The sequence below is a fragment of the Talpa occidentalis genome, unplaced genomic scaffold (assembly GCF_014898055.3).
Source record: "Talpa occidentalis isolate TD23 unplaced genomic scaffold, MPIMG_talOcc4v2.1 talOcc4.4, whole genome shotgun sequence".
Classification (NCBI taxonomy): Eukaryota; Metazoa; Chordata; class Mammalia; order Eulipotyphla; family Talpidae; genus Talpa; species Talpa occidentalis.
In genome coordinates this window covers 95,395,048-95,421,333 of record NW_023604295.1, presented here as the reverse complement: position 1 = coordinate 95,421,333, position 26,286 = coordinate 95,395,048, and the positions used below count along the sequence as shown (strand labels likewise).

The 26,286-nt window shown below is 34.3% G+C and overlaps 1 protein-coding gene and 1 pseudogene across 3 annotated transcripts in view; one reads left to right on the top strand and one right to left on the bottom strand.

The window, feature by feature from the left end:
• Positions 1 to 26,286, bottom strand: part of XRN1 (5'-3' exoribonuclease 1) — a 128,859-nt gene that overhangs the window by 41,390 nt on the left and 61,183 nt on the right. For all 3 annotated transcript variants that reach the window (XM_037525850.2, XM_037525851.2, XM_054700762.1), the window contains exons 20-27: positions 25,989 to 26,120; positions 12,696 to 12,858; positions 11,420 to 11,533; positions 9,383 to 9,481; positions 7,172 to 7,287; positions 6,534 to 6,680; positions 3,070 to 3,159; positions 2,268 to 2,403 (exon numbers count right to left, since the gene is read on the bottom strand). In XM_037525850.2, the coding sequence (XP_037381747.1) occupies positions 2,268 to 2,403; positions 3,070 to 3,159; positions 6,534 to 6,680; positions 7,172 to 7,287; positions 9,383 to 9,481; positions 11,420 to 11,533; positions 12,696 to 12,858; positions 25,989 to 26,120 (997 nt within the window). The remainder of the gene's footprint in view (positions 1 to 2,267; positions 2,404 to 3,069; positions 3,160 to 6,533; positions 6,681 to 7,171; positions 7,288 to 9,382; positions 9,482 to 11,419; positions 11,534 to 12,695; positions 12,859 to 25,988; positions 26,121 to 26,286) is intronic.
• Positions 3,519 to 3,934, top strand: LOC119257052 (40S ribosomal protein S15a-like; annotated as a pseudogene).

Sequence of the window (26,286 nt, the reverse complement as noted above, 5' to 3'; positions counted from 1 at the left end):
AGGAAAAGTTTAGATAGTATAGATCTAGGGGCTGGGTAACAAAACAGTGAACTATTCTATTATTTAGTTGAGAAAGACAAACAAAATCAAAACAGGGAAATAAATAGCACTGCTTGAAAGTAAAAAAGCATAAAGGAAAATAAAGCAGGTAAGGGGGATCGGCAGTGTGTGGGGAGATTGTAATTTTAAACAGGGTGAACGGTGAAGGCCTTACTGACAAGTTGTATTTCCAGACCATGGCTGACTCAAATGACAAAGAGAGTACAACTAGCATCCACTAACAACAGTGAGAAGAAAAACTATGAGAAAACATATAAAGTAATTTTAAAAGTCAAACACAACAACTTAAGCAATATAAATGACAGTATATTGAACAGAGGACAGGACAATTATACCTGATTCACTAGGCAAATTAATATACTAGGGGATTTTCAAAATAGCCTCATCCCACATCTACTAAACAAGACGTTTTAGGGTCGGGCTATTCGAAATGTGGTCACCTGGGGACACATCAGAAACAGACTCTCAAGTCTCATCCTAGGTTTACTGAATCAGAATCCGTATTTAAGAAGATACACCAGTGATTCTCTTGTATATATAGTTTGAGAAGTATTGCTCTGTCCTAGGGGTGGAATATAGGGGTGGAATGTATGTTTTTTAAGCTCCAGTAATGTTAAGAATTTGATACTTAGCTGAGTTTTTCCAATAAGAAAACTACTGCAGAGCCTTCATTACAGAAAAACTTTTGAGTGCTAACTCTGCATTATAAGGAAAAATTTAGATTGTGTTTTGAATGCTGTGTTTATCTTTCCTTCATTTCTTTGCTCTTCTAATAACATCATAAGACTAAAGGGAAAAATTCATAAATCATACCTCCTTGGCACATTAACAGGTTAAAAAATTCCTATCTTATCTATATGCACACACATTTAAAAACATATTGTATTGAAGATAACATTTATGTATTTGCATCTTCAGATTGTAAAGTAAGAGAGAAATGTATAAAACATTTCAGAAAGTTCTCAATATAAATGTGTTAAAAAAATACGGTGGCTTAAAGTTACAAACTTTGGTTAATTGTAAAATTCATTTCAAAACCAATACTGGATGAAGGAATTTTACTGTCTGTTGAAAGACAATTAAAAAGGAATGTTGACTTTCTTCTCCATAGCTGAATATCAACAATCTATCGAAAAATCAAAATCTTGTGCTCGCTTCACATACACTAAAATTGGAACTTTACAAAGAAGATTAATTTAGCATGCCTCTGCACAAAAAAATCAAACTCTTCACTTTAAGCCTTATATTTTTCCTAAAGAGAAAAAGAGTCATCTACTGGTGATTTTCTAGACCATATTAATAGCTCTTGAGTATGTGATAAAACAATTCAAAAATTAATAGTAGCTAAGCATTATTAGGTATTAATAATAGCTAGGTATTATTAGAAGAAATTTACATATATTAACCCAGTTAATATTTTTGATGACCCTATGAGGTAGGTCATTTATTCTCCATTTTACCGATGAGGCAATGGAGAATTGGAAGGCTGAAGTATCTTGCCTACAGTTAATATGTATTGAAAGAGGAAAGGGAAGATAGCTTCAGAGCCTGTTTTTTAACTTACTCTATTAGTTCAAACGAGAGTGCTATGTTAGCCTGGCAACATCATTTTAATAAAAAGGCAAATGTGTGAAAAAACCTAAAGTTAAAAAAATGGAATATTATCAATCTACTTTCTAGTACACCAAAATAAGTGATCAAATATTCAATAAAGAAAATAAGTTAAAACTTACATAGGAAGTTATATTTTTTAAAGTTAAGACATAAAAAGTAGGAGAGATTAGTGGGATTTCAAAGACCCTTAGTAATTGAATGAGTGTGAGTGGGAAAGTACATTTTATAAGTGATTCTGTAAAGATCAAATAAAATTTTTGTGTTTTAAAAAACAAATATGAAAAGTTAAAAACACAGAATAGGAAGTATGGGGATTTAGTATTTTTAAATCATAAACTTTCCATTTTGACCAGAAACAGTAGGTCATAAAATGCTTTGGTTTTTGTATACTTAAGTGTTCTTATAATACTAAGATAAACCTATTACTGGCCACTGAAAATGGCTGGAACATTTTTTAAACTATAGGATGATTTTACATAAATTAGAATCACTCAGCATATTTGGTTGAAACACAAATAAATTATTTGTAAAAGAATATATAGTCCTTTTAACTTCAAATCTCATCAACAAACTGAGTTATGGAAAATTAGTACCTTGCATTTTTCAACTTCTTCCTCAATTTTCTCAACAATAGCTGCATCCAGAATTTGTAAATCACAAGAAGAACGAGACAAAGTACTGACGGGATGTCCCTTTAGCCAAGTAATAATTTCTTGAACTTTTTCAGCACTACATTAAAAATAGCAATTTTTTCACATTGATTAGAACTTTACGAAGGCTTATAAAAAAGGCCTGACCTAAACATAAACTTTCTGAGAGCTGTGAATTACAAAGGACATTAAATATATAATTATTACTCACTACATGTACTTGGAACTAATTATAAATCTAATATACATATGGATATGTTTTTAGAAATAAATAAAATGGCAAAATTAGTTTTAAAGTAGTTCATTGACATAAACAAAATTAAAGACAACATCTTAGAGCAGGGCCTCCCTGGTGGCTCAAGGGATTAAGATGCAGCCTATGAGTCTATCTGTAGTCACTGCAGCAGGAGTTTGATCCCTGGCCAGGGAGCTACCCACATGGCGCAGCAGATCTCTCCGGACTCACCTGCTGCTCCCCTCAGCAGTGTATTTCAGTCAGTCTGCCTGTTCTGGTCCCCACTCTGTTTCTGGTAAGTCCTTTCACCCCCACACCTCTGGCCTGTACCCCAGTTCTTGTATGCATAAATAAATAAACCTCAAAAAAAAAAATCTTAGAGCAAAATCAAAACAATACAAAAGCTCCTCCCAAAAGTAATATAAATTTCTGGTACACTAGGCTGCCTGTATCTATCACTCTAAACTCTAATTTTAATTCCAAGGCAACAATACCCTAAATTTGGCTTACCCATTCTCATTTTCTCCAGGCCAAATGTCATCTTCATAGAACACATCTTCTTGGCTATTTTTGGCTATATAACTAAACAGTTCTGGAGCTCTAGCCAAACAAAGAAATAAAAATATTAGTTAAAAAAAATACATGGCTAACTTTACACAAACTTCCTATCAAATAATTTTGGAACTTAAGGAGACATACAAAATATACTGAGGATTGATTTACTATACAGAGTACTAAAAAGGGATAGGCAGACTAAGATATATGAAAATTCTGATAGGCCCTCCAACACTCAGTAACTGAGGGAAAAATGATTCAATCTATAAACTGTAATAAACTTCAATTACTTATAAAATTCAATCTCTGCCCTTAGATTTTAGATCATAATGGCAGGTGACTGACAAGAGTAGCTCTTTTGTCAAATGTATTGGGTTGTTGGAAAAGTCATAGCACCATCTTCCTGTGCCACCACAATGGAGCACATAAATGTCCTAGCTGATGCTTTCAAGAGCATCAATAAGGCCAAAAAAAGAGAAGCAAAGACCAAGCTCCTACAAGGCCATGCTGTAAAGTCATTGATCAGTTTCTAACTGTGATGATAAAGTATGGTTACATTCGTGAATTTGAAATCACTGATGATTACAGAGCTAGGAAAATTACTGTGAACCTCACAGGTAGGTTAAACAAATGTGAAGTGACCAGCCTCAGATTTGATGGGCAACTCAAAGATGTAGAAAAATGGCATAATAATCTGCTTCTGTCCTGTCAGTTTGCTTTCACTGTACTAACAACCTCAGCTGGTATAATGAACCACGAAGAAACAAGACAAAAACACACATTAGGGAAAATCCTGGGATTTTTTTTTCTACGTATATAAAGCATGTGCAAATAAAATGCCTCAATGGAAAAAAAGTTCCTACAAGTTCATTTTCTAATTTTCAAAAAAAGCTGAAGCACTGCACAACAGAACATGTTGACACACATTAAAAGTTTGTTTTAATACTCCTCAAAACACTATTGCTTCCTGAATAGAGTAGTACTTTTGAATTTAGAAAGCAGAATGAACAAGTACTTATTTTCATTTCCTTTCTAAATCACTAAAAGAATAGTAAAGTATGAAAATGGCAGAAAGACAGAGAAGAGAATTTGGTAGCATGAGTTGTTAACAATATTTTAGAAACTGTCTCTAGTTACTGATTTGATGGGAATAAGCTGCACTATACGTGACCAGTGTGGAAAGTCAATAGGATGAAAGTTCATTTGAATTGTAGAAGTGTGCAAAAGGTACATTTCAAAGCTGCAATACATGCAGCTCTTATCCCAAGACTGTCCACTTGTGTCTATGCAGGCATCTCTTAACAAACCCATTCCTTTAAAATGCTCTTTCTGCCTGGTTGTGTCTGTGCAAGGGTCATCTTATTTCCTTTTTTTCCTAATAAACCTTCCCTTTTGGATATAACCAATAAATAAACAAATAAAGCTAGTATGGGGAAAAGTTTAACAGACATTTTGTTTAAAATTGGTATAACATGTCATTAGACAGTCATGTGGCTACTCATCTTCTACCCTAGCAGAAGACCTGTAGCTTATCATTAGGAGAGGGTGAACAGGGGCTGCTCTAGCCTTGGGTACACCAGGGCATTGAGTGGGTGGTGGGGCATAAGGAGGAGAAAATAGGTGCCATACAGAAAGGAGGAATTAATGAAAGTAGAACTGCTAAACAATGTTACTGCAAAGTATAAAGTCTTCAGGTAACAGAGTCTGAGATGGAGATAAGCATACAGGAATTTCATTGGTGAGTATGCCATGCTTGTGAAATCAACATCTACAGAATGAAAAGAAAAAAGGAAGGAAGTAGAAATAGGTACAGAGAGAAGCTGCACTATGATTCATTCTTTTTTTCTTTTTTTTAAAGATTTATTTTTATTTATTTATTTATACAAGCACTGGATACAGTCAGAAGCGCGGGAGGGTGAGAGAATTCACCAGAGCCCGAGTGGGGAACAGAACAGGCAGAATGACAAAATACTAAGGGGAGCAGTGGGCTAGGCAGGAGAGGTCTGCACACCATGTGGGACCCTCGCTGGTGGCTGGGGAACGAACTGAGCTGCAGAGGCTGCAGGCAGCTTCGCAGCTGAGCACTCAACTGCTGCGCCACCAGGGGAGGCCCAGAAATAATATAAACTTTCAAATGGAAATGCAGGGTTGAATTATACCCTCCACCTTCCCCATGAAGATATACTGAAGTCCTAATTCTTAGTACCTAAGAATGTAACTTTTATTTGCAAAAGTGGGCTTTTATAGAAGTCATTAGGGTGAATTCTAATAATATGAGCAGTGCCCTTATTAAAATGAAGAAATTTGGACGCAGAGATAGACATATACAGAGGAAAGATGATGTGAAGAACAGGGAGAGCACCAAGTGAAAAAGGAAGATTGAATAATCAAAGATGTTTCAAAAAGAAAAAAAAATGGAAAAAGAAGACTGGAGTGATAGATCTATACAAGGCAAGGAAAGAATGCATGAAGCTCTAGAAAACTAAGAGAGAATTTAGGGAACAGTTTGTTCTCTTGCTCTTTCAGAGGAAACCCTGTTGGGTGAATAACTTGATTTTGGGCTTCTGGTCTTCAGAACTGTGAGATAATAAATTTCTATTGTTTTAAATCACCTAGTTTGTAACCTTGCTATGTCAGTCCTAGAAAACTAATACAGTGATCCTCAAATATGAGGTTAGAAACTAGAGAAACAATGGAAAGAATATTCAATTTAATTGTGAATGAAAAGTAAAGAAACTTCCTGTAAATCTTTCTTACTGAGAAATTTTGGTTAATTTTGGTACCCAGTTTTCTTTCTTTTTTTAAATTAATATTTTATATTATATAATTCTTACATCATTTTTCATTTTTGCACAATGTATGCATTTTCATTTGGTTATATTCCCCGAACAATTGCACCCCCCCCCAACCTTATTTTGACCCTGGTCCTTCCTCTCCCCCAGTTGTCTTTTTTATAATGAGAGGTGAAGGCATGTTGATTACTTAGACCATCATAGCAATAAAGTTCAATAATTCTAGAATAGTTAATCTACTTTCCAGTTGGAGTTTTAAAACTCAGGAAAAAGTATTATGTCAAGAGCTGTTTTGCTTATCCATACCAACACTTTTTTATTACTGATATAAACATGCCCAAATAACTATTTTAATAATTTATGATAGCAAGATAAGGAAAATTTTAATTAAAAGAAGACTGTCTCATCATATCTTTGCATTTTAAATAATGTAAGTGAAGCATTTTTCTACTCTATTTTAGCTAATGGCTGTAATATTTTATGACACACAATTAAGTTTTTATGTATAACACAGGTCACATATGACTAAAGGAAACACTTCTTTCTCAAAAACTGATATAAGGCACAATAAATAGTTACTGCCTTCGAAAGTTTTGAATTCCTACTAATATTTCCTTTGGCACTTACCTCTCTAAGTACTCTGCAAGAAGCTGTTCTGCAGCAGATGAATACATCCATTCACTTCCAACTTTCTTAGTGTATCCAGGTACCTCCTCATTTTTTTTGTTGAATTTGAGATTCAAACCCACATTTGATTTATGGTCTCCATGAGGGCTGAATTTAAACCACACATACACAAGTTTTAAAATTTTGCTCAAAGAACAAAAAGTTTTGCTTTCAATTCTTAGAAAAGTTTTTTTTGGTTGTTCCTCTATATTTTAGTTATCATGATTAATTTCCAAAGTAGCTGTAATTGAAAAACTAGAGGAAAGGCTTCAAAACCCAAGTTAAAGCATATGAATAGATTATATGGAGAGGAGAATGAAATAAGAAAACACAGGGAAATATTATTGAGATTCACACACACCTTCTGATACCTTTTTTCAAGGTTCAATTTATTAGCCACTAAAATGAGAACTTTCTTTCCAACCACCTAAAACAAGTTCCATTTAGATGAAAGATCACCATCAGAGAATTTATGCATAATTTTAAAGGAAAATTCAGAACAATTAATAAGAGAATAAATACTGAAATATTAACCATTTTTATCTTTATCATTTAATTTTTTCTGCCACTTTAAGTAAAGTTCTCTAACATAAACTTACTTTCTCCTAGATCCTCTTCCAATAAAAATACTTCCTGTAAACCTTGAAACAAGGTATCCACTCACTCCAAGGCGACTGGCCAACACATATCCTGGGTTGTACTTTATAGAATATTTCTTTAAATATAAAAACAAAACAGTCAATTATGGAAACACAAAGCAGTAAATGTTATTTCTTTACCTTTACAAACAAGATAAGACATCAATAACTACTGGATTGTTGCAATGCATGGATTTGCAAAAGAAAGTGATCCATTTTCTCTCCACCCCCACCACTTTTATAAAAGGATCTGTAGGCAGAATTTTTCTGCTCTTCTCTCTCCTTAAAGGACAGAATTCTCAAGGATGGATGAAAGGGGGAGGAAATGTAGTTTGTGGAACTGCTTCAAGAAATAAACTCTACTGTACATATTAAGTGGCAAATTCTGCAAGCAAGAATTACTATGATTTTTACTAATTATATTCCAAGTAGGTCTAACACATGCCTAGGATAACATGAGGCTTTAAAAATTATGATATTAAATTAAAACTTTAATACGTCATTGAAATAGTTTCTGCTAAGCAAAATGAAGTGCCCTTCATGTATGGATGTAAGTAGTATTCATTTCCCCTAATATTTACTATTATGTGAAAATAACAAGTGTGGCTTGTAATTAATACAATCAATAAAATGCAGCCTTAAGTTGTGTACTTAAGGGAAGAAACTATGAAGACTCTATTAAAAACAATATATGATCACATGATTTTTAACTAGGAAGCAAATTACTCACAAGTCTAGTATTAATTAGGGCAAACTACTATATACTTCTAATGTTATGTACATAATAATAATAATACATATTTATTTATATGGATTTTATATGCATATGTATATTCATATTTGTGATGAATGTATTTTCTCACTAATAATAAAATTTCCATAGACTGGTAAGGAATTAATTCATCTATTATTTTTTAAAGATGATCACATCTATAATGACCCCGAAATGGATAAACATTTTTGATGGCCTGGAACATAAAGTTACTACATGCTAGCTAGTAAAGAATGTAACACAGTTTTTCCATCAATAGTATCAGACTTAGAAATAATATAGATGAATTAAGTATGTTTTCCAGATTTGATAGAATTAAGGTAGTAGTTTTCTATCACAAGTAGCACTACTTTTCTAATAAACCTTTGAAAATGTGTAGGGGCACATTAAATTAACAATAACTGGCGTGGGCTACTAGTACTTATTGTCCAGGGCCCAAGGATGCCAACTGTTCTGTTAAATTAGACAGTCCCATTTAATATATACTTGTTCTATCCAAAATGCCAGTAGTTCTCCTTTTGAGAAATATCACATTATGGTATAATTGAAAATGAATTAAAATCATCACAAATATCATAGAAAATATAAACTAAAAAGCTCAGATTTCAAGTAATGAAAGAAGTCTTGTGCAAAAGTTAAAGAAGGAATGTAAAGAGAAAGAAAATATACTGGAGAAGGCATACCTGTCTATCAATACTGTATAGTAGAAGTAGGCAGACTCTTTCAGATCTAGAAAAAGCTAGGATGAAGGAAAACAAGCTCTTCCACGTCCATTGACTCCCTGAATATAGCTCCAGCTTCTTTAACTAATGGGTCACCCTTCTGGTATCTTGACTATACTTTCTGAATTCTTTCTCCAAAAGAGACTTGATCGTAAGAATTCTCTGCCTTCCATAAAATTCCTCACGTGTATTCTGAAGCCTACTGTCTTAAATTTATTTCACAGAAAGTAAACATTTAGGTTTTCTTAGAGAAAACAAAAGCATAAGCAGCAACAGCTGGTTGATTGTGAATTACTTTTAGTCAAGTATCAGTCAGGACCATCTCCTTAATACAACATGGAAAGATAAAAGGAGGTCAATGAACATCTTTGGAGAAAAAGGTCCATTTTCAGTATCCTTTTCTACAAAGATGTTTACTAACCTCCTTTTATTTTCATTATAACCCATAATAACTATTGTAGATTGATAAAGGGATTTCAGTCATTCTTCTATCTGAATATCAGCATGAAGTTTTAAGCAGATTCTACCTATTTCTAAATAATAATAGATGCAACTGTGGGAGAATTTAATCAGTATTAAATGAAATAGCCATAATAAATTCAAAGGAAGTAGCAAAAATAGCCTAATGTTTTTGAAGTTCATCAATTCTGAATTAAATCATATGGATGTAGTACTCACATGCTGGTTCTGTATTAAAGCATCAAGAGTGGGTTCACACGGAATGCTGAAAACCACACGAATCCTACCTTCTGTAATCACATCCCCTGAATCCTGAACCTTCGAAGGAAAAAAAAATCAAAGAGAGCTTCAATCTAATTCACTACATTTCGTATTTTTCCAATTACCTTAGTGTCTATATTTCTGAAATACAGTAAGACAATAAATTCCCTTTTAATTTGTAAGGAAGGGTGATAATATCCTGTCCTTGAAAATCTGAGTCACTGTATCCTTCCTTTAGTAGCTGTTAGCCAGTCTTTTTTAAAAATTAATTTTTTATTTGCAAGAAAATTCAAACTACTAATAAGTTTCAAAACTGAAAAAAGGTCAAAGAATACTTAAACATTTACCCAGATTTACCTATTGTAAACATTTTACTCCATTTGCTGTAACATTGAGTTCTGTGCATGTATTTACATATACATAATTAATTTTCTGAAAGTTCGGAGGACATATTACATACATTTTGTTCCTTAGTCCTAACAATTTTCTAAGAAGGATATCTTACTATGTAATTACAGTACAGTTAATAAGCACATAAATTTATACAGATACAACACTTTAGTCTTCTGTCCACATTCTAATTTGTTAGTCTTCATAGAACTCTTTTCTCCCTCTACTACAGGATCTATGCTAGGACCAGAAATTGTATTGAGTTGTCACACCTTTTTAGCCTCCTTTAACTCAGAATATATACACAGTCTTTCTTTTGTCTTTGATAAAACTGAAAGTTTGAAGAATTCAGTTTATTACTTCTTTCCAACCAGTCTTTAAAAGGAAAAAACAGGGCCTCCCCTGGTGGCGCTGCGGTTGAGCGCTGGGTTGCGAGGCTGCCCACAGCCTCTGCAGTGCCAGTTCGATCCCCGGCCACCGGCGAGGGTCCCACAAAAAAAAAAAAAAAAAAAGAGTTCCTCATTTCATAGTTCTCTGATACTTCCTTGTGATTAGGTTAAAGTTACATATTTTCAGTCACATTAGTGCAGAAGTGAGATATGCCCTTATACCCAGATTTAGCTTTCAAAGAGTATTCTTACCCGATTCAATCTTTATTATAAATATGGCTTAAAAATGATGGTTTTCTGATTCAAGCACTTTCTCCACATTTACTGTTGACAAGATAAGCAAGAGCTTTCCTATTTATTTGTCTATATATTATCACTATAGAACTTGAATCCCTATTTTGTCCCCAGTAGTTTATATATTCACTACTCTTTAATTATTTGGGTATTCAAACTGTCCCAGGTAAGGCCAAGAGGAGCCTTATCAACCTGGTTCCATGTGTTTATGAGGTATGCTCCCATCATTCTTATGAGCACTTCCTTGCTTTTTGGCTCATCTTTTATCTTCCTATCCCAAGTCTGTAATCAGTCATTTCTCTGAGAATCCCTGATACTTTAGTGGGGTATGGCATTAGAAAATTCTGTTCCTTTATATTTAAGATCACAAACACAAAAGCAGGTGACTTCTGTAATACACAGGTCAAGATCTGTGTATTACACATGTTCATTGTTATCAGGGTAGCTTTCTTCCCTATCCTTTTGAACAAACAGAACTAGAAAATATATGTATATATGGTTATATATGCATTATGTATACACGCACACACACACACATTTTAGAAATTTTGAGTTCACACTAATTAGCTCCAATTCTAGTATGTACAACAGGTTCTTTCTTGCTTTCCCAGTCCATATCTGCATGCACTTACAAATTCAATCAAACCTATACGACATCTAAAATAATTTCAGAATTGTGTTATCCATACCATCACCACAATAAATACATCAACTAAAAAAGAATAAGCGTTTGAGTTCTTTCCCCCACCTTCTCAAGACTATCTATAGTCAAAGATTATGTTCATAAGTTAGATGAATAAATTCACCCTTATTTTTCCCCCTTTAGTTAGAAACTATAACTTACATCTAGACGAGAAGTTAACTAATTGTATTAATTTGAAATCATAAAGAAATTTAATTAGGAACAATAACTGGAACTAACTTCTCCAGTGCAGCCATAATAGGGGGTTCCAAGCATAAAGACCATACTTCTAGGAGGAAACAAGTCTTCCAATGTTTTGATACTGGAGAAACGGGAGTCGAAAGCATGGATATCCTATGTAGAATGAAATAAAAAGGCAAATCAACCACAGTTAAAATGTCTATAGGCTGCAAATGCCCAAAAATAGATGACTGGATCAAGAAGATGTGGTACATATATACCATGGAATATTACTCAGCATTCAAAAAAGAAAAACACATGCAATTTGCAGCAACATGGGTGGCACTGGAAGGGATCATGCTCAGTGAAATAAGCCAAAAAGAAAAAGAAAAATACCGGATGGTCTCACTCATAGCAGGAATCTAGAAAACTTAAATAAGGGACCAGGAAAATGAATAACTATAAGAAAGTGAAAATCAAAATCAACAAAAAACTATGAACCAGAGACACTTTTTGGGGGGTGGGGGGTGGGAGGGGAGGGATTGGGGTCAGAATGGGGGGGTTGCAATTGTATGGGGAATATAAAAATAAAATTTATTATAAAAAAAAAAAAAGAAAATGTCTATAGGCTGGACATCAAGTCCTTTTTCCCTATGGGATTATTGTTACGCTGTCCGCAAATGTCAAATGTGAGGACTTTCCACATAAAAATACTAGTAGCTATAATTGATTAACTGCTTGTATACCAGGCATTTTAGGTACTTCTCACATGTTCATTAGTTCGCTGAATCCTCAAGACAATCCTCTGTGGCACAGACCATTATTAACCCTATTTTACAAATGAAGAAACTAAGGCACAGAAAGGCGGTGAATTATGCCCATTGTAATACAGCTAAGAAATCAATTTGGGTACCATGTGTCCTTAATTGTTACACTATACTGCTTCCCCAAAATTACAGAATCACTATCTACGTTAATCTCAGATAGTGATTAACATAATCTATGTTAATTTCAGATTATAAACACAAAAGCATATGCCTTTAGTAATTACTAATTTATTTCAGGCAAACATTTTTGGAGACCAAAAATGGAAATAAGCAAGAATGGGTATTAATGTTGGGATTTTCTTTTGGAAATTAAGTTAAAAAAATATATGTTTCCTAACTATACATAGAGTGTATATGTAAACTAAACATATAGTGTATAGACTGAATAATAATCTCCATTATCTACTGCTGAATTAATCTTTTTATTATAAATATTACCGATAGCCTTTTATTTATATAATATGCAATAATATGTATCAAGATACAAGTGAGACCTGATGGAGACTTACCTTGACAATAGTTTGATAAACAAATGGAAGTACTTGTTTTGACCACTGTTTCTCTAGATGAACTTCACCATTTTGACTAATTTGATATTTACGACCTGTGAGTAACTGAGCGTATACAACAGCAGATGTTTCATTAATTATTATTCCTTTTCTTCTCATGTAGCTAAAGGAAAGAATAAAAAGAAAATATAGATATGTAGGAGTGATTCTAGGATGAGCATCATCATCCAAAATACCAGTTATCAGTCAAATGCTTGGATAAATTTTAATAAAAAGCTAGCAATCCTGGGTACTTAATTTAAGACTTCTTGCTTTAGTTATTTCACTCTGTGGATTCCTCTCTCCATGGCTATGAGATTAAAAATAACAATTCCTAGACCTGTAATAAACTCTTGTGTTTCTGAACCAACAGGATAGCTGTAACAAAAAAAAAAAAACAAACCCAAAAAACGAGAACAACAAATATTGGAATGGATGTAGAGAAATTGGAACACTTACACATTGCTGGTGAAAATGTAAAATGTGCAAAACAATTTTGTAGTTGCTCAAAAGTTAAACAGACTTGCCATGTAACACAGCAATTCCACTTCCAGGTAAAAAATCCAAAGAACTGGTACAGACACTTAAATATTAAAGACAAATGTTTTCAGTAGCACTACTTGCAACAATCAAAAGGTTGGGGCTAGCCAAAATAATCATCAGCAGATGAATGGATAAATGGAAGTTTGGTATATCCATAAAATGAAATATCTGGTTATTAAAAAGGAGTAAGTACAGATACATGTTGCAATTTATATGAAGTTCAAAAGCATGCTAAGTGGAGATGCGCCATATTTAAGACAAGGAACTCTGCCTCTGGACCTCACCAAAGCTATGTGGAACTGAGAAAGGGCCTACCCCACAGTCAGTGGTGAGATGAAATCCCGCACAAACCAGGCACAAACCAGGACCCCACCACTGGCTGCTCAGAGGGGGATCCAGCGATTGGGAACCCAGTGGGGTGATCCAGCTACCACGTGACAGACCAAGGGCACTGGGAAGTGCCTCCCAGTAGTACTATATCTAAGACATGGAGCTTTGCATCCGGACCTCACTAAAACTGTGTAGAACTGCGAAAGGGCTGTCCCATAGACAGAGGTGAGCTGAAAGCCCACACAAGCCAGGCCCCGAGACTGGCTATTGGTTGAATCCCTGTGGGGTATCCAGCTACCACCTGGGCAGTCTGAAGAAGCAGGGAAGTGCCTCCCAGATGAGCCATCCTTAAGACTAGGAGCTTTGAGTCTTGACCTCACCAAAACTGTGTGGAACTAAGAAAGGGCTATCCCCACAGTTAGAGGTGAGCCAAAAAAACATGCACAAGCCAGGTGCCACATCTGGCCTTGAGCTGGAACCCAGAAGGGGATCCAGCGATTAGGTGCCCACGGGTGATCCAGTCACCTCGAGGGCAGTCTGAGAGACCTCAAGACTCACCTCTGGTATTAAATAAATATAGAGGGAGTGGATTTCCAGGGACAGCGCCTTAATGGAATTCTGGCATAACAGTATTGGACTTGATTGGGCCACCAGTTTCTGACATCCCAAAAGGAGCACACCAAAGAGATGCCAGCCAGTACCAATGACACAGTGTCCCAACGAATAGGACAGATTAGAAAACAAGCAGCAGAGAGAAGAAAAACTACAAGCAACCAAGCAAGTCCTCATGGAAAAGACACACCACAAAAGGAAAATCACCCACCAGATTGCAAAACAGTGACTTGAAGGAACTTCTGAGCCTTCCAGATAGAGAATTTAAAATTGCCATGATTGAAAAAATGAAAGAAGTCATAAAAGAAAATAATGATAAGGGAAAAATAATCAACAATCAGAAGAATGAAATTGAGTCCCTAAAGAGGGAAGTGAAAGAAATGCAGGAGATCAAAGGATTAATGGAGGAGCTAAAGAACTCTGGGAAAGGCAGTGAATAGATGAAATGGAAGAATGAATAAGCACTCTCGAAGACACAGAAATAAAAAGAACCAAAACAGAAAAGGAAAGAGAAATATGAAGGAAAAAGAATGAAGAAAGACTTCGGGAACTATTGGACTCCATGAGGAAAGGAAATAGAAGAGTTACATGAATCCCAGAAGGAGAGGAGAGAGACATAGGAACAGAGAAAATATTCAAGGAGATAATCGAAGAGAACTTTCCAAGCATGAAGAAGGAGCTGAAAATAGACATACAAGAAGCAAGAAGAACACCAAACCATAAAATCATAAAAAGAAGGCAAGGAACCCTCCTACCTCATGGAGATTGAAACCCACACTACTGGAAGACTACTGGACTAATGAGGAGATCAAAAAAGAAATTAAAAAATACTTTGAGTTGAATGACAAGGAGGATACCAATTTCCAAAATGTATGGGATGCAGCAAAAGCAATAATGAGAGGAAAATATATAGCAATACAGGCTCATATCAAGAAACAAGAAAGAGCTCAAAGAAACAACCTAATCTCACATCTCAAAGAACTAGAAAAAGAACAAAAAAACCCCTAAAACCAGTAGAAGAAATAATAAAAATCAAAGCAGAAATAAATGAAATTGAAACTAAAAAAACAATCCAAAAGATCAATGAAACCAAAAGTCGGTTCTTCAAAAAAATAATTAAAATAGACAAACCCCTAGCCAGGTTCACAAAGGAAAAATGGGAGAAAGCACAAATAAATACGGTCACAAATGAAAGAGGGGAAATCACAACAGACACAGCAGAAATCAAAAGAATAATTAGAAACTACTATGAACAGTTATATGGAAACAACTTCAACAATCTTGAAGAGATGGGCAAATTCCTACAACTCTACAATCACCCAAAGCTAGATAAAGAAGAAATAGAACACCTAAACAGACCAATTATAAGCAGTGAATTTGAAATGGTAATCAAAACCCTCCCCCAAAACGAAAGCCCAGGAGCAGATGGATTTACAAATGAATTCTACCGAACATTTAGAAATGAACTAGTCCCTATTCTTCACAAACTCAAAAAATTGAGAAGGAAGGGATAATGCCAAACACATTCTATGAAGCCAACATCATACTAATACCAACACTGAAAAAGGACAACACAAAAAAAGAAAACTATAGGCCAATCTCCCTAATGAACACGGATGCAAAAATCCTCAATAAAATTTTAGCTATCAGAATCCAACAATGTATCCATAAGATAATTCACCACGACCAAGTAGGATTTATTCCAGGGACAAAAGGATGGTTTAACATCTGAAAATCAATCAATGTAATCCAACACATCAACAAAAAGAAATATAAAAAACAGGTGATAATATCAACAGATGCTGAGAAAGCTTTTGACAAAGTACAACAGCCATTTATGATAAAGGCCCTTGAAATTCTCAGTTTACAAGGAACATACTTCAACATTATAAAGGCCATATATGACAAGCTCATAGCCAATATCATACTCAATGATGAAAAGCTGAAAGCATTTCCATTAAGATGTGGAACTAGACAAGGATGTCCACTCTCACCACTGCTTTTCAATATAATACTGGAAGTCCTAGCCAGAGCAATAAGACAAGAGAAAGACATACAAGGAATCCAAATAGGGAAGGAAGAAGACAAATTATCACTATTTGCAGATGATATAATATACATAGAGAACCCCAAAAACTCCACAGAAAAACTAATTAAACTAATCAATCAGTTTAGTAAAGTAGCAGGACACAAAATCAACACGCAAAAATCAGTAGCCTTCCTATACACAAACAATAAATCTGAAGAAGAAGAAATCAAGAAAACCATCCCTTTTATGATTGAAACAAAAAAAATCAAATACTTGGGAATAAACCAAGCAAAAGAGGTAAAGGACCTATACAAAGAAAACTATAAAACACTGTTAAAAGAAACAGAAGAAGACACAAAGAAATGCAAAGACATCCCCTGATCATGGATTGGAAGAATTAACTTTATCAAAATGGCCATTCTACCAAAAGCAATTTACAGATTCAATACTATTCCAATAAAAATTTCAATGGCATTCTTCAAAGAAATAGAACAAATATTATGAATTTCATATGAAGGCACCAAAAACCCCGAATAGCCAAAGCTCTCCTGAAAAAAAAAAAAAAGAAGGGAATGGAGGCATCATACGCCCAGATTTCAAACTATATGACAAAGCCATAATAATCAAAAATGCATGGTATTGAAACAAGCAGAGACACACAGACCAATTGAACCAAATAGAAAATCCAGAAATAAACCCACAGATTTACAGTCAACTAACCTTTGACAAAGGAGCAAAGAATATGCAATGAAGCAAAGAAAGTTTATTTAATAAATGGTGCTGGGAAAACTGGGTCAATAGATTCAAAAGAATGAAGCTGGACTCTACCTCACCCCATGCACAAAAACCAACTCAAAATGGATTAAAGAACTAGACATAAGACCTGAAACCATAAAATATATAGAAGGAAATATAGGCCAAACACTACATGACATACACCTCAGCAACATCTTTAAAAACTCATCACCCAAAGCAGTGATAGCAAAAGCAAAGATAAACAGCTGAGACTATATCAAATTAAAAAGCTTCTGTACAACTTAAGAGACAGTAACCAAAACAAAGAGAAACCCCACTGACTGGGAGAAAATTTTTGCACACAACACTAATGATAAAGGACTGATCACCAAAATCTACAAAGAGATGATGAGGCTCAACAAAAACAAAGTAAATAATCCAGTCAAAAAATGGGCAGAAGAGCTAAAAAGAAACTTCTCCAAAGACGAAATGCAAATGGCCAACAGGCATATGAAAAAATGTTCAACATCACTTGTAATCAGGGAAACGCAAATCAAAACTACAATGAGATACTATCTTACACCATTGAGAATGGCACATATTAAAGAAACTAACTACAACAAATGTTGGCAAGGATGTGGAGAAAAAGGAACTCTCCTGCACTGCTGGTGGGAGTGCAAACTGGTCCAACCACTATGGAGAGCTGTGTAGAGATTCCTCAGTCTGCTAAACATGGAGTTTCCATATGATCCAGCAATTCCACTCCAAAGGACACAGAAACATTAATTCAAAAGGGTACCTTCACCCTTATGTTTATAGCAGCACTATTTACAATAGATAAGCTATGGAAACAACCCAAATGCCCAAAAATAGATGACTGGATCAAGAAGATGTGGTACATACACACAATGGAATATTACTCAGCAATCAAGAAACATAAACTCATGCCATTTGCAGCAAAATGGATGGAGCTGGAAGGGATCATGCTCAGCGAAATAAGCCAGAAAGAAAAAGAAAAATACCAGATGGTCTCACTCATAGCAGGAATTTAGAAAACCTAAATAAGGGACCAGGAAAAAGACTAATTAATACAAAGTAAAAATCAAAATCAACAGCAACTATAAATCAGAGACACACTATGGGGGGGAAAGGGAGAAAAGAGCAGGATCAAAACAAGGGTGGTGGGAATTGTATGGGGACTATAACCAAGATGAAAATGCATACATTATACAAAAATGAAAAATGATGTAAAAAATATATAAAATTAAAAAAAATAAAAGTATGCTAATTGAAAGAAGCCAGACACAAAAGATCACATATCACATAATTTCATTTATATGAAATTTCCACAACAGGTAAATCCAGAAATCCAGAAAACAGATTATAGTCAAACTCACTAGGGCTTTTCAATCCAAGGTAGTGGTTGGGAAACTATGACCATAGGCCAAATCAGGCTACTGTTTTTGTAAATGAAATTTTATTGAAATATAATCATTCATTTATTTACTGTCTATGACTGCTTCCATGCTACAGTGGTAGAGGTGAGTAGTTCTGACAAATACAGTAATGTGTACAAAGTCTAAAATATTCCCTATGTGGCCTTTACAGAAAAAATTTGTCAACCTCCTCACCTGACGGATATTTTCTTACCTCATTTCCATTTTCTTTCTAGAACTTCTATAAGATAGATATCAGAAATTCTGACAATATCCTTTTCATTTTTGTGCTTTTGTATTATTTGCTGAAGAAGACCCTCAGCTTCATCTTTTAGCTTACTGATTCAGTATGCCCAAAATACTATCATTTAGGTCAGTTGAGTTCATTAAACAATTATAACTTTAATTTCTATATGTGTTTATATATAAATATATGTACTGCATAATATGTAATAATTAAATAACTTATATATTATTATATGTTTTTTAATAGCAACTTTAAAAATGTTGTTTTTCTTGGTGGTAGGGTTGGTCTGAAATTAGCCACATCATTTTAGCTACACAAAGAAGTTTTCAAAAAATTTTTTAAATACAGCATTCCGGTAACATTTTATAAAAATTCAGTGGAGTATTTTCTACCACTTTGCATTTTTAATTTTGAGATGGTAATCTTGACATCAGTTGCTGACAAGGACACTATAAGGAAAAGAAATTATGGTCTGATCTCTCTCCTGAAAGTAGATGCAAAAATTCCTAAATAAAATTTAACAAATCAGATTCAATTATATATAAGAAGGATAATACATTATAGCTAATCAGATTTATTCTAAGAAACTAAGGAGTATAGTAATATTTGATTGTCAATCAACGTAATTTAACAGGTTATCAGGAAAAAAATATAATATTATCCTGACAGATGCAGAAAAATATTTGATAAAATCAGTAATAATCTATTCATGACAAAAACCCTTAACTAGGAATAGAATTTTCTTAATCTGATAAAGCATACTGATTTTTAAAAATCTACAGCAATCATATTTAATGGTGAAACATTTAAAGTTTTTACCTGAAATTGAGGGTGACACTATATATCAGTAAGAAAAATTACAAGTGAAGAAGGAAAAGGTAATCAATTTAAAAAATACTTGAACAGTCATTTCACAAAAGAGCATATTCAAATGACCAACAGATCCGAAACGATGTTCAACTTCATTAGTCATCAAGGATGTGCAATTTAAACCAAAATGAGATATGACTAGACTAGAATGGCTAAAGTGGCAGAGACAAAAGTGAGCATTGATGAGCACAGCAAAGGAAATTTTTATAAACAACTGATGGAATGTAAATTAATACAGTCACTTTGCAAATATTTTTGGAGTGTCTACTAAAACTGAAAGTAGGGCCTCCCTAGTGGCGCAGCGGTTGAGCGCTGGGTTGCGAAGCTGCCCACAGCCTCTGCAGCATCGGTTCGATCCCAGGCCGCCAGGCGAGGGTCCCACCTGGCGTGGCAGACCTCTCCTGCTGCCCACTGCTCCCCTCAGCAATGTACTTCGTTAAGTCTGCCTGTTCTGTTCCCCACTCTGTCTCTGATGAATCCTCTTACCCTCCCACGCTTCTGACTGTACCCAGTGCTTGTATAATTAAAAATTCTTTAAAAAAAAAAATTAAACCGAAAGTAAACACATCCTATGAAGCAGTCATTCCACTCTTAGATATGCATCTAACAGAAATGCATACATATTCAGTCACCAAAAGTAACTCAAATGTCCATCTAGAAAGGAAAGAATAAAGTATGCTAAATTCATACAACATAATGCTATCATTAGAGAAAACAAAGTGTAACAACATGTAATGAGGGAATTAGGACCACAGCATTACAAAGTCAAAGAAGTCATGTTCAAGAAGGATATACTCTATATCACTTAACTCCCATAAAGTTCAAAAGTAGGAAAAACTAATCTCTAGGGTTATAAATAAAAATATTTACCTTGTAGGAGAGGAACAGTGAATGATAATTGCTGGAAGGGGGTACAAGGGGTTTTCTTGGATAATGGTAATTCTCTTGGTTTTATTTCTTATATACTGGTTATGTGTGTGAATATTTGTCAAGTAATACACTTATGGCTTATACATTTTTTCTGTATGTATATTTTAATAAAAACTACAATTAAAACTAGAGAAACCAAAATGATTGTTTAGGACAATACTTTTAAATTCTTGAGTGGCAGGGAGATTTTTCTTTATTTACTTTTGCTCTTTGTAAATATATTGCTGTGGAGTCAGTGTTGCAGTCTATATAATTTTAAAATTTTTTGCATTTTCTTAGTAGCCTTCATGAAAGGGTTTATTTTCTACGTGGGGTGCAGAATTTCATCTATAACTATTAAGTCAAATAATTATATTGTTTAGATTCTATTTTTATACACTTGCAGAAAGGCAAGTCTCTCCAAATATAGTATTCCTTAATTTGCTCAGCTTTTTCTGCATTTGTAAGACATCATTGATTGTAAGATATATCATTATTTTATGTACCACTAAGGAAGAAAAAGGAGTCCACCAATTAAGCCACGACATTTAAAAACACAGTCTAAGTTTTGTGTGACTTTTAATTGCAATTCCTGTGTTTTTTTTTAATCAGTCTGCATTTTTCAAGTACATTTGATAATGTGTTCTTTAACGAGGTTGAATAGAACCAAACCTGGATTTTCAAATAGTTGGAATATAAATATAAAAATGTACTTTCTGACAACTACAGATGGTGAGGAACTACTTATACTTCAGGTATTACTAAATTTGGTTTTAGGTATACTTCTAGTCATTTGTCTATTGGATTATGATGGTAGTGACATACCTAAGCGTTTCTGTATTTATTTAACAAGCTATAATTACAGATTTAATGACATAATTTTTTGGGGGGGATTGAAAGTTGTTTTTATTTAATATACTGATGGGTTAATATTTGTTTCCTATTGTTTCTAACCATATCAATTTTATTTCATTTTCTATCATTGTCTTTTAAAAAAAAATTATATATATATATATGTATATATTTTACATCATTGTTCATTTAAAAAAAAAATGCCTTTTTTCCCTCAGGTGTAGTCCCCATAAATTTCCTCCACCAATTCACCCATGCACCATTACCACAGTACCATGTGCTCCTTCTTTCCTCCCTCCAATCCTTCTTCCTCCCCCTCCCCTGCAGGATGTCTCTGGTTTAAAATTGTCTGGTTTTGTTTTATTTTGTATTGTTATTATTTTTCCCCCGATGTCTTATTTGGTTTCCCTATATTCCTCCTATAAGTGAAACCATCCAATATTATTCTTTTTCCTTCTGACTTATTTCACTGAGTCTGATCCCTTCCAGCTCCATCCTTGTTGCTGCGAATGGCATTAGTTTATCTTTTTCAATTGCTGAATAGAATTCCATTGTGTATATGTACCACATCTTCTTGATCCAGTCATCTATTTTTGGGCATTTGGGTTGTCTCCAGGTTTTACCTATTATAGATAGTGCTGCAATAAACATAGGGGTACAGGTGGTCTTTTGAATCAATGTTTTTGTGTTCTTTGGGTAGATCCCTAGGAATGGACTGAGGAAGCTCCATACATCTTTCCATAGTGGTTGGACCAGTTTGCACTCCCACCAGCAATGTAGGAGAGTTCCTTTTCCACTACATCCTCGCCAACATTTGTTGTTGCTAGTTTTTTGATATGTGCCATTCTTACTGATGTAAGGTGGTATGTCATTGTGGTTTTGATTTTCATTTCCCTGATTATGAGAGATGTGGAATATTTTTTCATATGCCTGTTGGCCATTTGTATTTCCTCTTTGGAGAAGTGTCTTTTAAATTCTTCTGCGCATTTCTTGACTGGATTGTTTACTTTGTTTTTGTTGAGTCACATGGCTCTTTGTATATCTTTGTGATCAGTCCCTTATCAGCTGTATGGTGTGCAAAGATTTTGAGTTGATTTTTGTGCATGGTGAGAGGTAGTAGTCTACTTTCATTCTTTTGTATGTGGTGATTCAGTTTTCCCAGTACCATTTATTGAATAAACTGTCCTTGTTCCATTGTCCTTGTTCCTTTGCTCTTTTGTCAAAGATTAGTTGTCTGTATACATGAGGGTTTATTTCTGGGTTCTCGATTCGGTTCCATTGGTCTATGTGTGTTTTTGTTCTAGTACTACACTGTTTTAATTATTATGGTTTTGTAATCATCAAAACTGCACGGTATTGGAACAAGAACAGACACATAGACCAATGGAATCGAATAAAAAATCCAGAAATAAACCCACAGATTTATGGTCAACTAATTTTTGACAAAGGAGCAAAGAATATGCATTTGGAGCAAAGAAAATTTGTTCAATAAATGGTGCTGGGAAAACTGGGTCGCTACATGCAAAAGAATGAAGCTTGACCACTACCTCACACCATACACGAAAATCAACTCAAAATGGATTAAAGAACTAGACATAAGACCTGAAACCATAAAATACATAGAAGGAAATATAGGAGAAACACTACATGATATGCACATCAAAGACATCTTTACAGACACATCACCCAAAGCAGTGATAGTGAAGGCAAAGATCAACAGCTGGGACTACATCAAATTAAAGAGCTTCTGCACAGCAAAAGAGACAATAACCAAACAAAGAGAAACCCCACCAACTAGAAGAACATTTTTGCACACAACACTAATGATAAAGGACTGATCACAAAAATCTATAAAGAGCTGATGAGACTCAGCAACAACAAAGAAAATAATCCAGTCAAAAAATGGGCAGAAGAGCTAAAAAGAAACTTCTCCAAAGAGGAAATGCAAATGGCCAACAGGCATATGAAAAAATGTTCAACATCACTTGTAATCAGGGAAATGCATATCAAAACTACCATGAAATACCATCTTACACCAGTGAGAATGGCACATATTAAAAAAACTAGCAACAACAAATGTTGGCAAGGTTGTGGAGAAAAAGGAACTCTCCTGCACTGTTGGTGGGTGTGCAAACTGGTCCAACCACTGTGGAGAGCTGTGTGGAGATTTCTGGACCTACTAAACATAGAGCTTCCATATGATCCAGCAATTCCACTCCTAGGTATTTACCCAAAGGACACAGAAACATCAATTCCAAAGAGCACCTGCACCCCTATGTTTATAGCAGCTAAGCTTTGGAAACAACCCAAATGCCCAAAAATAGATGACTGGGTCAAGAAGATGTGGTACATATGCACCATGGAATATTACTCAGCATTCAAAAAAGATGAACACATGCAATTTGCAGCAACATGGATGGTGCTGGAAGGGATCATGCTCAGCGAAATAAGTCAGAAAGAAAAAGAAAAATACTGGATGGTCTCACTCATAGCAGGAATCTAGAAAACTTAAATAAGGGACCAGGAAAAATAATAACTATAAGAAAGAAAATATCAAAATCAGCAAACAACTATGAACCAGAGACACTCTATGGGGGCTGGGGGAGGGGGAGGAGGGATTGGGGTCAAAATAAGGGGGTTGTAATTGTATGGGGAATATAAAAATAAAATTTAAATTAAAAAAATTATTATGGCTTTGTAGTATAGTTTGAAGGATGGAAATGTGATACTTCCATTCTCCTTTGTTTTCATCAGTAAACATGATGAATTTCATCAGTATTCTATTTCTTTGAAGAACGTCATTGAGATTTTTATTCAAATAGCATTGAATCTGTAAATTACTTTTGGTGGGATGGCCATTTTAATAATGTTAATTCTTCCAATCCATGAGCAGGGGATGTAATGACATAATTCTTTGATCATGATACTGTCATCTTATTTCTCTTTTTAGGTTTTCTAAACTATGTTTTATTTTGCCTTTCTATCTGACTTCTGTTTTTTCACTTGTTTTTTTTCTCCAGTCATTTGCAACTTAGAAATTTTGGTTACATTTTCTATTAAGGGCTACTTTTGAATTAAATAAAAAATATTTTATATTTCTCTGATTTTCTAAATTATAAACAAATATCTTTTAACTTTCTCTTGGTAAAATGAGTTAATACTTAATAATTAATTCTACATATTAACAGTCACACTGTTTTTCACAACTGAAAATAATGTTTTATGTTGATCCATTTCTTGTTTTGAGGGAGATCGTGTTTGAGATCTCCTCCACATTATCCTCTAAGCTTACCATCTTCTCCATAATATCTCTAAAGTAATCCTTTGCATTTTTCTTCCCCATCCTTTAATTCCCAAACCTTTACTCCATCAATATATATCAATATCCTCAATCTCCATAACCTAAGGTACCACTACTTCTTATGTAGCTCACATAAGCAATAGTTTTTTGTGTTCATACCACATACTTTAGGGCTGAGTGTGTTGGTAATTCTTCATATCATCCATTGTGACATCCAAATCCCTAGTTCTAAACTACTCTACTCTTATATTTTACCCTTACATCTACCATTATCCAGAATGACCACAACATGTACCTATATGATCTACCTAAGAACAAGTACCTCAGTTTCACAACTTTCTTGTATTCAATAACCTTCTCCATTCACTTCAGGCAGCTATTCCCATGGCTATGACTTGGATGTTAACATTATCCATAACATTTCCACCTCCTAAACCACTAATTTAAATATCTCATTACCTAAAAACTTCTCTTTTCAAATTGCTTGTTCAACCATTTTGTTCCTTATCCTAGTTTAACTCCATTGAGATCTCTAGTTCACTGACCCTTTTACTACCTTCTCTCAAACTATTAATCTTCTACTTTCTTCACTTGTCTTTATAATCCACCGTATACCATTTCAGTGGCATTCCTGTTACCATCCTAAATTATCTTGCCTCTTTATCTTTTCATTGTACTTACCCAGCAGAATCCAGTGTTACTTAAATTCAACTTTATCTAGTTTTTCTAGGACTATGAGTGATCAACTGAGCTCTACTACCAAAAGACAGGTTAGAATGCTACAAATTTATGACCTTTAACTTCAAAAAAGGACGTTAATACTGCCTATAATTCTACCATGTTTTTCTGTTCGATTGATACTCTTACATAGTCCCCAAGAACTATTTTCAAACCTCCTCTACTTTATTCAAACCAAAGACAAAAATCCCTTTCTCTCCTACTATCCTCAATAGCTACACTCAGTATCTACTTTGCAAAAAAAATAGAAGGCAACAATTAAGAGCTGCTCATCTTCTCCATTTCAAATCCATAAGCTAAGTGATAGCTGTATTTCATGTTGTTAAAATAGAGGCACTATCTTCATAAAGAACCCATGTCATCCATCTTAAAATTTATTTAAGTGTTATTCCTAGTATTAAGTGATTTTGTTTTCATTTTCCCCCCAAACTTCATGAAGCATTCTAGTGACAAATAGGGCAAGGCTGTAACTGTTGCTAATCAGATATTATTTTAAATTAGAACTCATCAGTTTCTTTAGAGTATAAAATGAAGATGTAGTCAGTATTCAGGATGACTACTATATTAAATGGAAAAAAGTCAGAGAGGATAAAATAAGGACATTACATCAGATTCTAGCTCTATGATGTGAAATACTTTTTATGACACTCACTATTCTGAGATTCCTTGCACTTCTTTTGCCCAGTTCGATTGTTCCTTGTCTCCAAGGTGGACCACTTTGGATGGTGGGGCAGTTCTTCCCAAATAAAGCTTCTGTGTTCCTGGAGGTTCTTCTAAGTAAAACCTTACAAATTAAATTAAAAAATTACATTATTCCCAATTTGTAAGCTAATGCAGAATTACAGCAGTGTGAGACTTAAAAGTGAAAAAGTTTATATATAGCGTAATAGCAAAAAATAAATTGATAAATAAATGCCCCTCCCCAAAAAACAAAATATAAATTTTAGTAT